Source organism: Lutjanus erythropterus, chromosome 10 (genome assembly GCF_056507025.1).
Source record: "Lutjanus erythropterus isolate fLutEry1 chromosome 10, fLutEry1.hap2, whole genome shotgun sequence".
NCBI classification, from domain to species: domain Eukaryota; kingdom Metazoa; phylum Chordata; class Actinopteri; order Lutjaniformes; family Lutjanidae; genus Lutjanus; species Lutjanus erythropterus.
In genome coordinates this window covers 34,922,980-34,935,303 of record NC_139326.1, presented here as the reverse complement: position 1 = coordinate 34,935,303, position 12,324 = coordinate 34,922,980, and the positions used below count along the sequence as shown (strand labels likewise).

General features: G+C 41.2%; 1 protein-coding gene across 1 annotated transcript; it reads left to right on the top strand.

Annotated features, from left to right (window-relative positions):
* Positions 1-176: 176 nt before the first annotated feature.
* On the top strand, positions 177-12,237 carry pptc7a (protein phosphatase targeting COQ7 a). Its single transcript, XM_084729157.1, has 6 exons — positions 177-765; positions 2,854-3,033; positions 5,638-5,836; positions 9,535-9,658; positions 9,757-9,886; positions 10,022-12,237. The coding sequence occupies exons 1-6, from the start codon at positions 564-566 to the stop codon at positions 10,078-10,080; spliced, it is 894 nt and encodes a 297-aa protein (XP_084585283.1). The 5' UTR covers positions 177-563; the 3' UTR covers positions 10,081-12,237.
* The last annotated feature ends 87 nt before the right edge of the window (positions 12,238-12,324 follow it).

Below are 12,324 nucleotides of genomic sequence, written 5' to 3'. Positions count from 1 at the left end.
GTTTATTCTTATGCTTCAAAATAGGACTTTAAGTGTCCAAAAACATGTATGTACCCATTCAACTTTTCAACGCATAGTTGTATTACTAACAGATAAGATAAAAGCTGACAGAAAGTTACATTTCCTTATTTGGAAAACGTACATTGCGTAATGATGCTTGACGTCAGAGCAGTCACAAGACCTCGCTAGCAGAGCAGGGTGCGGGAGGCCGCGAGCACAGCAGCTCGTGCACATCCTCTGTTATGTAGCGTGTCGAGACAGAGTTGGCACCATGGCCACAGAGAAACAGCGTTTACGACGGGTCTGCTGGAGCCGGAGAGGAGACTGTTTTCTCTGAATTTCTCTCAGTTTTCCACGGCGGAGGAATAAAGCTCCCAGAGGCTGTTCGTGTCATATCAGCGGAAGGCTTTGTGTTTGCGTGCTGGCGGCTGTTATTGTCTGGTTAACATCTCCAACCTCGTTAGCAGGTTAGCAAGTCAACATTGTGTGCAGCCCATATCGACGCTAAGCTAGCGGGGCTGCTAGCTTGGCCGGTTCGTTTGGTGGGAGCTGGTGTGTAGGTGATGTTGTCCGTGCTGTCGTACGGTCGACTGGTTGCCAGAGCTGTCATCGGCGGACTTTCTCAGACAGACAGCCGCGACTACAGCCTGGTGACAGCGAGCTGCGGCTTCGGCAAAGATTTCCGCAAAGGTATACTGAAGAAAGGCATGTGCTATGGGGACGACGCCTGCTTCATCGCCCGACACAGAACCGCGGATGTTTTGGGTGAGTGTCTGCTGCTTTTGTTTGCCGTGGAAATGTTAACCAAGACATGCCACATCAACCTGTACAGCACTGGCTGTGACGTGAGTGGGAGGTCAAGGGTCACCCACTCCATCTGAAGGCTGAAATGCCTTATATGAAGGTTCGATCCCACGTGCGATCACATTTTATTACAATATTATACAGTTTAAAAGGTTCAATCTATAACAACCATGATCCACATGAAGGATCCACTGAATGATAAGACAGAGCTTTCACATGCCATTATCCTCTGCTAACACCACATCTTTGTACTTCAGTGTTAAGTTTTCTGTTTGGATTACCTGCAACAGCCTGCTGTTTGTAATAAGGATGCTCGAACCTGAACTTCCCTGGTTCCTAATAATTGGAGAATTCATTGCACACACTAAGGTTGCAACTAGCAAATATTTTCACTATCAGTTAATCTACTGATTATTTTCACGATTAATCAATTAGTCTGTAAAAAGAAAAAAAAAAAAGTCAAAAATGCTAATCACAGTTTCTCAGAGACCAAAGTAACATCTCATCTTGAAATTGCTTTTTACGTCCAGAACAAGTCCAAAACTCAAAGACTAATCATAAAAAAATTTAAATGACAAAGAAAAACAGCTGATCTTTACATGCAAGTAGTTGAAACCAGGAAATGTTTGACATATTTGCGTGAAAACTGACTTAAATGATTACTCAATTATCAAATGAGTATTTTTTTTTTTGACTCACTTATCAGTTGTTTCAGCTCTACCACATGATGCCAGAATTTTAAACTTCTCCATGATACTACTAGAAAAAATACCTCTTTCAATGCCATGACAAAAATGATATAAAAAAAAAGTCCTATGGACAAAATAGTTTCTCCCCCATTTTTTGTTAACAATGTGCACATAGTGCTGGTACAGAAAAAGCCACTGCACACTGTCTGGTTATGCTGCAAACCAAATCTGAAGCAGGACAATAAAGACTGTATTGAACTAAGGAATTGAGTGAGCAGTATCAATACCTTTGGAAACTTTGTAATGTCACCTGGGTTGTGGTGCTCAAAACAATGAAAATACATTTTAAAAAGATTAACAGAAGTGTCTCTTTCCAAAAATCATGACCTTGTTGTGAGCAGGTTCATGTAATTTTCTGATAAAGAAAATAGTTCCACACCAAAACAGTCTTGATGGATAAATAACATTACAGGCCAGAAGAAAAATGTGTATTTCTAATTTTGGGGTGAACTATCCCTTTAACACCTCTGCAGGACTGTGCAGCTCTACTGAATGTCTCTGTGCTGACGTGGACTGAGTTAATCAAAAAACACAAAAAATTATAGAAATCAAGACATGCCTTCACCAAGACGGGTTATTTTTGGAGGGTTTGATTAGTTGCAAAGTTGTCTGCTTTGAGCGGGCCTGTTTCTCTGCTCTGGCAGAGGCTGAGGAGACGCAGAGGGACATCCTTGTATGGTCAGTCCTGAGAGTAACAAGACTAAAGTTTCCTTTCTAGGAAAATCTTGGACCTGACCAAATGCTCCTATGGGAACAAGTGTTCTCATTAACTCGCAAGTCTAGAGCCAAAATATATCATCAGTTAGCTAAAACATATGGAACTACAGTGAATATTAAATAACATCTAGCTGTGTTTAATTATTTGAAAGAACTCTTCATTTCTATAGACGACAGGATAGATGCGCTTAATGTTATCAGGAATAAGTGAAACAGGTCAAAGATGAGCTCCTCACAGACTGAGGCATTGTGTGGCATTTCCTTGATTTCTTGGACACTTTTTTTCTGTACTGGATGTCCTTTCTGCATCTTGGTGAAAGTGGCCATTGTTTTTCTTTACTGTCCAGCTACATGACATTGTTCTTTTTCTAACAAGATCCTCACTTGTGGAACAAGTCTGAGGAATGTCAGAAATGATTATTGTTTTCTCGAGCTTGATCTTACTTGGCCCTCTGGGAAAAAAATAATTCCATCATGGCCTTTAAAAAATAGGATTATGCACAATACAGAATTAATTAATATGTTATTGAACTACAGTTATTAATTCCAATCATTAAATAAACACCTGTTTGTCTGTCTTTAGGTGTAGCAGATGGAGTAGGTGGGTGGCGGGACTATGGAGTGGACCCATCACAGTTTTCAGGTACACTGATGAAGACATGTGAGAGGCTGGTGAAGGAAGGACGCTTTGTCCCCAGCAACCCTGTGGGAGTCCTCACGACCAGCTACTATGAGCTGCTGCAGAACAAAGTGCCACTACTGGGTGAGTAAAGCCACTGGAAACACAGAGGATCTCAGTGTTCACAGAGAGAGTCATACCCACCTCCACTTGTTCTAAAAGAGGACCCTGTCAATGCAGTGTAGAATACTGAATAAGTATTCTTGTTCATAATCAGTAGCACCTCAGACAGCCTTAGTTCAGATAATCTGAACTGTCCCTTTAACACGGGATGTCTGGATATCTGCTGCTGTTTTGTATTGGTCATCACCCCGTTCATTCCTGTATACAATTGATTTGATTATCCTGTCAAGTTCAGTGAGTACAAGAAGACTGAAGGTCTCCTTTTCCAAACCATTTGTATTAAATGTGTTATCCTAGGGCTACAGACTCAGGCACTCCTAGTTTTCCTACGCGGTGCCTCTCATCTTGTTTAGAAGCTCGCTAAACAAATTAAGATCCACGCCATGCACTCTGCAGGACAGTGTAGTTCAGCCCATGCTGTGCAGAGGCATACTGTGCTTGCCAATGAAACGGTACATTTTCCATGTGGTTCGGATCTCACTACACTATTTAGGGCTAGGTTGTTTGTTTCTGTCTGTTCAGTTTAGCGGTGGCTGAATGGAGATTTTTGCATCATGAGTCAGAGAACAGCCCGATCCCATTAAGAAGTCCTGGGAATGTCCCAAGTCCCGACCTGCCCCATGCAGTTCATTTCCACAGTCCTTTTCGTCCTTTGCTGCAACAAAGCGTGCACAAACATGTAACATCAGCGGACAAATGTTGTAGGATCGGATCTCTGTTAGAGCGAGCGTCAGTACTTTTCCACCCTGTTATCACATGTGCAGCAGGGGAAACAACACTGTATTGTGCTGCTCCTTCACGGCAGAGGGAATGTTCTTGAGACCGGCAGCGTGTGTAATTGTGCTGCTGGAGAGAAAACATAGAGGAAAGGGAGTGAGTCACAGTGCGTGAGGGGTTTTCAAGGTTGATCCCAGAGAGCATATTTTGGTGGGCCAGATGAATCAGCAGCAGGGTGTGGCTGCACGCTGTCCGCCTGCTCCACCAGCTCATGTTTCCTCCTCACCATCTTCCACATGGTGGAACTCTAGAAATTCTTAAAACCGCTACGTTGATTGTGGTACGTCAAGTTTGTGTATTCAGGCTTACTTCATTAATCAGCCTGCCCAGCACACTTCAGAGAGGTATCTTTCCATAAACGCAGAGTTGTTTCCTAAGCTGTGAAGCTGCATAAAGTCTGGAAGAAATACTGTTTTTTAGCAGCTTGTATGCAGCTTTGTCTTCATCCAAACATTTTTATGAAAATTTTGTAATAAAACAAAATCTAAATGGCAAAAGCGGATGATATTTTGGCGTGTCATGGTAGAAAACGCACAGGTGTAAGTAATTATATTAGTGATGGATAAACTCCATTTAGCTTCAGGGTGCTAGTATTGTGCATGCTGGCTCACTGTCATGCCTTACTGGGACGCTTGAAAAGAATGCAGTCATTATTAATGTTGTTAGTAACACCTGTGCTTTTCCTGCAAGCCAAAATGTCTACTGTGAAAAAGGTTTAGGGATGCACAATATAGAGTTTCAGCCAATACCGATAACTGCCTGCTTCTCATGGCCGATATGATTAAATAACCAATAATTTTACATTTTTATGAGAGCAATTTTAAAACACACGTTCATATAACATGTAGTTCATGTACAACTGAGGGTAAGAAAGGCTAAGATGTAGTGAGAAAATATGATATAAGGAGAAATCTGTAATTTATTTACTGCAATATGATATGAAATATTCTCCAAGTTCCATTCCAGCCAAGAATGGCTGTTATTGTTTCCCTGTTTCATGTTAATTACAGTTTAAATTAATGCTGAATGTTCACCAAATGAGTTAGTGTCTGTTTATGAGTAGGTGGAAATCATTTCTAATCTTTTAGAAGGAGCAGATGTGTATAATGATTAAATATGTTAACAGTCTGGCAGGCAGCCACTTAACTCCAACTCCAGTGTGTATTTTTTTATAGTAGTGTTTTTTTTGTTTTCAGAATAACTGGCCTAGCATTACATTGACAGACAATTGACAGTTATAAACAGCTGATCAACTTACATAGCAGGACTTCGTAGGCGCTTGTTATTGTCAGATTACAATGTTGAGCTTGTCTTGCACTTCTGCAGTGTTCCTTCACCTCAGTCACTCCAACTCGCTTTGTAGACTGCAGTACTCCACTGAACCAAATCTGACATGACTGTTACAACAAAAACAAAGAACAGTTCTTATTCTTAAAATGTTCATTTAAATGTTATAGTAAAGTTCATCAAAAAAAAAACATCATAAACATACAATAGGCTTTTACAGAGCATGTTTTTCCTACTGGTAGTTCATATGAGCAACTTGACGTGGTTGTAGCCTGTAGAGTTCATGTGATTATTGCCAAACACATCGTTCTAATTTTAAAACAACACTAAATGTACCTAAGGAATTTAAGTTGTTGCATGATTTTTTTAGTTTTGTCATGAATGTTCTGTGCTGATGATGCAGGCCATATTTACTTGTTTTTAGGATATTTCAAAACTTTGCCTAACATTTGCAAAGAAATGTAGAAATAAATGTACACGTGTGTGTGTGTATATTTGCAGGTAGCAGCACAGCTTGCATTGTGGTTTTGGACCGGCAGAGTCATCGGCTACACACAGCCAACCTGGGAGACTCGGGCTTCCTGGTGGTCCGGGGAGGGGAGGTGGTCCACCGCTCAGACGAGCAGCAACACTACTTCAACACGCCCTTCCAGCTGTCCATCGCGCCACCTGGGGCTGAAGGGGCCGTCCTCAGTGACAGGTGAGACGCCCAAAAGGCACTGCCTCATACACCTGCTGTCACACATGTGAGTGGGTCTGTTTGGGAACAAGACAACAGGGGTGTTTGTACTGAGCAGTTAATACAACAGCTGATAGAGCGATGATATATGTGCCTCTCACAGCAGCTGTGATAAAAGCTGCATGCTTTGTCATAACAATACAGATCACATGCAGACATAACAAGGCGCTTAGCTGTAACAAATTGCCCTGCAGAACATTTTGTAGTGTTTGTGTCCCTCACACGCAGCAGCATCTTGTGAATGTAGCGCCTGTACTGTGTTGAGCTGCAGTGTAACAGTGTCAGGGGCCACGTGCTGCCATGTCTCGTTGCTGCAGTGTGCCAAGCAGTAGCACAGTAGACACAGTCGAGTGCAGGGCAGGCGCTGGATGTTTGCCAAGGCTTCCCTCTTACCCGGGTCAAAGTCTGTGTGGGCTGATGGGCAAACCGAAGAGTCGGCAGCCAATCCTGCACCAGCAGGCTTGGCCACCTTTTCACTCGTTCTGTCTTCGACCGGGCAGATTATTTTGAGCCTCTTAAAAGTGTTTCGGAAAAACTGAGGAGGGAAGATGAACCACAGATGAACCTGAACTGCATGTCACCAACGATACAGAATCAAGAGTGTTTTTATTTTTTATTTCTTATAAATGACCTGAATCCAGTCTCTAACAACCCATCATCACTTTCAGCGAGTATGGATTAAATGTGGTGCTTGAAATGACACTTTGTTTTTAATTTGTGCATTTTAGTCATTTCGTTGAAGGATTTACTCAGAGTGATTTACACTGAGTGCAACAGCAGATTAAGCCTCCAATCCTAGATCACTAACATAGCAACCAATAGAAAAGAGTGCAAGGGTCAGAACTGAAATGCATTAACAACATTCCTCTGACTGTAGAAGACATGAAAACTGCTCCTTGAAAAATAGGATTTGGAGTATTCTTGATGTGGTATAAGGTTGAGTACTAGTAGTCATTCAAGGCCTCAGTTCAGTTTAGTCTTTATTGTCCTGTTTGAAATCTGTGTTGCAGCAAAGCAGTGACTTTTTTGTGTACCATTATTAAATCAAGTTGAATATGAATTTTAATGCTATGTGGGCTACTTAAAGGTAGAATCAGTAGGATTTGTCTCTCCTGTTTGTAAATGCACTAGATAGTTGATTGAGTGTCATTCCCAGGAAGTCAAGTGGTGACATTTGGTTTGGTGAAGTGTCCCGAGGACAGCAAAATAATGAGAAAATAAGGAAATGCAGGCAGAGGACAGGGTCTCTGCAGATACTCTTGCTAGCATTAATATGTTTGCTACAAGTGAATTTAGTGAGATTTGTTTTTTTGCTTTCATTAGTTGTCCTCCAGCACAGTGATTGGATATGAAGGAAACACTGTGTTCTCATCACATGGCTTCATACTTTTTGCCTGAGGATTATCTTCATAAGTAGAACCGATGATAAGGCGTTTCAGAGCTATCACTGTGTAATTATCGTAAGTGTTTGTCCTTGGTGGTATTTGAGAAATGGCTTTGACTCATGGACGTGTTGAACAATGGATGATGAATCCAAACACGGCTGCCAATTCATTCCATACACAGCTGCTCACTCAATTCATACACTGGAGCAGTTTCTCATTCGTCCATATCTAACTGTGGCTGCCCGTACTGCATGTACAGTCAGCATCTTTCTATGGCTTTTACCTGGCTGCTGGGAAAAGTGGCATTTGGACTGCAGTATCTGCAACATAAAAATCACAGTGTAGGACAGGCTGTTCCAGGGAGCTTTGGCTCAGTGTCATGATAGAGTCCAGGCTGTCCGTCTGTAATGAATAATATTCATGTCTGGCTCGGGGGGTGTGCAGTAGGGTAAGGGCATCTTCCTAGAAGTGAACTTGACACTGGCAGACTAACTTGGTTCCTGCCTTTATGTATTTGTAGCACCCATGGTCATAATTGTGGCACCTTTTTATTGGAACCTGAGTGTCCTTTCCAAAACCTCCATGTGATGATTCTTTGAATTTGTCCTCATCCTGCACATATGATTAAGTTTCTGTACCAAATGTGAAATATCAGTAGCAATTGAGTGTCTAGTTTCAGAGCTTTGTCAGGATATTTTCCCACCAGTTAGAGTAATGTGCTGTAATCGGTAAGTATTCCTTGAGTAGAGCAGAAGCTGGGTTACAAGTCCAGATTAATCTATCAGCTCAGACGGAACAGATTTCCTGTACGGGGGTGTAAATGCTAGAGAGAAAAAGCTTAAACAGGATGAATTAAAGCAGTCACAACCTTGCTGATGCTAGAGTTGGAGAGAATTTTTAGTTTTCACCATGCGACTAAACAAATTTTTAAATAATTTAAAAGGATAGTTTAGATTATTTGAAGTCAGATTGTTAAAGCTGGATAAAATACTGATAATGCAAGATACAAGGTCAATTTATTTATCATTAAACAACAGGGTCATGTAGCACTAGACTTAGATGTAGGATATGAATATATGTGATATTGTCTTAGATTTTGGATATCGTTATTCGATATGGCATAAGCTTTGTCTTTTCCTGGTGTTAAAGGCTGCATTACAGTCAAGTGATGTAATTTTCTGAACTTACCAGACTGTTCTATTATTTGGTTAGTCATTATATCAAAATTACTGCGAATTATTTATCAAAAATCTCATTGTGTTAATATTTTATGGAAGCACAAATAGTAATCCCTACAATTTTGTTGCAATATAAATAGGTATTTAATCAAAAATACTGTGACGTTTGAATTTGTCCGTATTGCCCAGTCCTATTACAAGATTATTATGTTTGCACTATTTGAGAATTAAAGGTATGTTATTGTAGATAATATTTAAATCAAGATATATATTTTATAGAGCAGAATATTCTAAAAATAGAGATATCATTTACAAGGCATATTGCTCAGTGCTGTAAGGCTATATGAAGTTCTTATCCATAAAGGAGAAGTGCTACAAAGCAAAGCTTGTAATGTACTGCTGTGGACAGGGTCAGCAGAAAAACTAATGTTAGCCACCTAAAACAAAAGTCAAGTCAGTTTTATATCTATTTTTACTGCTTTATGCTGCCATTGGACAGACTTTTCAATTGTTATATAAGCCAGATATCACTCTCTTCAAAGCAGCCAGACAACATTTGTAAAAACCATTAATTTTACCTCTCAGAACACAGGAGTTGCTTGTCTACTGCTGCCTTGGTCATTTAATTTATGTTATTGTGTGACTCCGGTGAATCTGAACTAACCCATGAAAACACAGAGGACACACGATAACACAAACAAACAGATTAAGGCAGCGGTAGACCAGCAGTTCCTGTTTTCTGTGAGGTAAAATGTTTTTGCCAAAGAAGTCTGATGGCTTTGGGTGGAGTGTTATTGGGGTTATTTAACAGTGATTTTCTGAAAAGTTTGTCTTACAGCAAAATAAAGGGGTGAAAATACTTTAAATATAGTGTAAAATCTAAAATATTATATAATTTATTATATTATATTATATTATATATAATATAATATATTAATATCTAAAATATTTGTTGCTGACCCTGTCCTAATACACTGACTATGAATAAGTACCTCATACAACCCCACTCCAGAAAAAAACAGAACTATGCCTTTAAATGACCAAAATGATTGCATGCAGTATTCTCTTTGTGACTTCACTATATCTGTTCCTGCAGCCCTGATGCAGCAGACAGCTCTTCCTTCGACGTCCAGCTCGGTGACATCATCCTCACGGCCACTGACGGGCTCTTTGACAACATGCCTGACTACATGATCCTGCAAGAGCTGAAGAAACTCAAGGTGAGTGACGATGAAGTCCAAACAGGTTTGATGGTGGAAGTTGAATCAGGGATATGTCTGGAATACAAACTCATATCTTATTTGTTTTGGCTCCTAAGAACACAAACTATGAGAGCATCCAGCAGACAGCACGGAGCATCGCGGAGCAGGCCCACGTACTGGCGTATGACCCCAACTACATGTCACCTTTTGCACAGTTTGCCTGTGACAACGGACTGAATGTAAGAGGTAAGTGTCTCACTTCTACCTGAACCAAATTGAAACTGGTGAATTTATGACCCGTTTATGATTCAGTGTTTCCTACATTGAAACAACATTTTCGCTGAGCATCGTCATAATAGGACACTGTTTATTTCTGTCCAGGAGGAAAGCCAGATGACATCACAGTGCTGCTGTCCATAGTGGCAGAATACACCGATTAGAGTCTATGTGGAGCTGTGACAGGGGGGCATCTGCCTCTGCAGGTGACGGACTGCTTTGATTCCTGCTGGCCAGGATGAAGGACTGATGTCAGATGCTTCCCCCGCATGCACTGGCACGACTCTGCCTCAGCCCTCCAGCTGACCATCAACCCCCTCTACTCCCCCGAAAAACTCCTACATGCCCTCTCCTCTGTGATATTGAACATCAGAGAGGGGCAGAATAAAGAGGACTAGAGGCCTGAAACGTCCTCTTGGCCAGGCTGCAGTGTTGGCATCTTTGCAGTGTTCCAGTGCTCACTGGATAATCCCATTGGCTGGGATAAGCAGTCATTGGGCACGCTGGAGATGAGGATCCTGTCTGACAAGGATAAGTCGTCTTTCTCTGATGGCGTTGGTTTGGGCAGGGAGGAAGTTCAGAGATGGAGGCAGATGTAGCCAGACAGTAGGTGTTAGACTGTTAAAGCGGCCCCAAGCTGGGCTGCTGGAAGGGAAATATACAGTCCATAAGTAGTGTCAAGAAGGGAACTGCACAGGAAATGGCAGCATTAGGGCTCAATAAAAGCGCTGCCTCGTGCAAGCAGATGTTCCTAATGATACAGTGGTAGTTAGAAAACCTTCATCAAAGGGCCTGGAACCTTGTATGTGGGTGCAGGGAGCAGAAGTTCAATAGTGTGCTGTTCTGGGATGTTTTGTTAAATGTTTGCAAAAAATCTGTGGTTAGTTTTATGGCAGGGTGATCCAATAAGATTAAATGAAGAAGAGCGGCAGCTGCCTTTTCCATACCAGTGCAATTCAAGTGTTGCACACATTTTGTTACTTCATGGCTGTTGGGGTGATAATTTTATAGCTCAGACGCCTCTCCAGATATATATTGTGTCAAACTGATGCCCTCCCTTTAAGCTCACAGCTGCTGCTGAAGTCTTGATTGTGATTACATGTGATGTGTCTATGAACATGTGTATGTGTGATAATGAATGCACTCATGTGCTTGTCTAGTGACATGTATAACTCTGGATGTTAAGGCTACAGACTTCTCCATATCCACTGGGCTGAATTTGGTCTTGCAGCCTTAAACGCACAAAGCTTAAGAAGCATATCTGAAAAAGCTAAAAACAGTGGAAGTTGGTCATGTGACCAAATGTATTTTTGTAACTTCTTTCTTCAGTGGAATTGTCAAATTGCTTTGGACTGATCACAGCATCAGAGTAGCTTTAGAAACTGTTGTTCTCAATCAGCATTTCCTTTTCTTCTCTCTTTCCTGCCTGCTGTAGAGCTCCAACGGCACATTCATGTCAGGTCACTGCAGGTTTCATGTGAAAAATGGTCATTATGTTTCCATTACATCGCTACAGATTTCCACTCTGCATTTACCACAAAGTAAAAAAAAAAAATTCTGAGTAAAATCCGCATTTTATGTAATGTTACGATGATGTGCCTTGTATCAGGTGTCGTTGATACTGGCAGATGTCCATATTTCCTTAAACCCCCGACTATGTGCCAGCTACTGAGCACCGAGCCTGAAACTGTTACATAGCCATAAGAGTCAAAACAGCTTTCCCATCATGCCCTCCTGTCTTAACACTAGCTCGTTTCAATGACAGTGTGTTCAACCTTTTTCTCCTGAAATCTGCTTCTCTGCACTCAGTCTGAAGCTTAGGAATAGTGATAAAGCCATCGCACACTTAGTAAATCCTCCCTGTGGATCTTCAGATCATTGTTTACAATCCGCACTGTCTAATGGACTGTTTCCCTACTTAATCTGACCAGCTCACACTGGAAGACTGCAGTGTCAGGTGTCATTTTGAAATGGGGCTGATGGCCATGAAAGAGGAGCAGTAAATAGTCCGAATGTGAAGTGTTTCAGCTCTGAGGACAATCTAAGCAGCCTTAACGATATTACGAAGCAATTCTCCCAGTCAGATGGTACTGCTGCTGTCAGCTTTGTGGTTCCTGGTTCCTGACTCACACCTGCCCCGACACTCTTCCCTGTCATCTCTCATCTTCCTCTTCCAAACACTTTGTTACATCCAGAGCATGTGTCTATATATAAATATATATATATATATATTTTGGCTGTACAGTTCAATGCAGATCTAAGCTCTGTAAAAACATTTTCAAATCTGTACAATATTTAAATAAAGAGTATAGTATTTATTATCCTGTTGTATGTGATGACTGTGATATAACCTGCAGTTGTTTTTAGATCAGAACTCTATCTGCCACCCTGAGTGTTGAACAATACAT

What these genes read in the sequence shown, in the direction of transcription:
- pptc7a (XM_084729157.1), top strand. Translation starts at nt 564, where the DNA reads ATGTTGTCCGTGCTGTCGTACGGTCGACTGGTTGCCAGAGCTGTCATC. An exon ending in CAGAACCGCGGATGTTTTGG is followed by an intron (nt 766 to 2,853) that starts GTGAGTGTCTGC and finishes GTCTGTCTTTAG; the next exon opens with GTGTAGCAGATGGAGTAGGT. An exon ending in AAGAGCTGAAGAAACTCAAG is followed by an intron (nt 9,659 to 9,756) that starts GTGAGTGACGAT and finishes TTGGCTCCTAAG; the next exon opens with AACACAAACTATGAGAGCAT.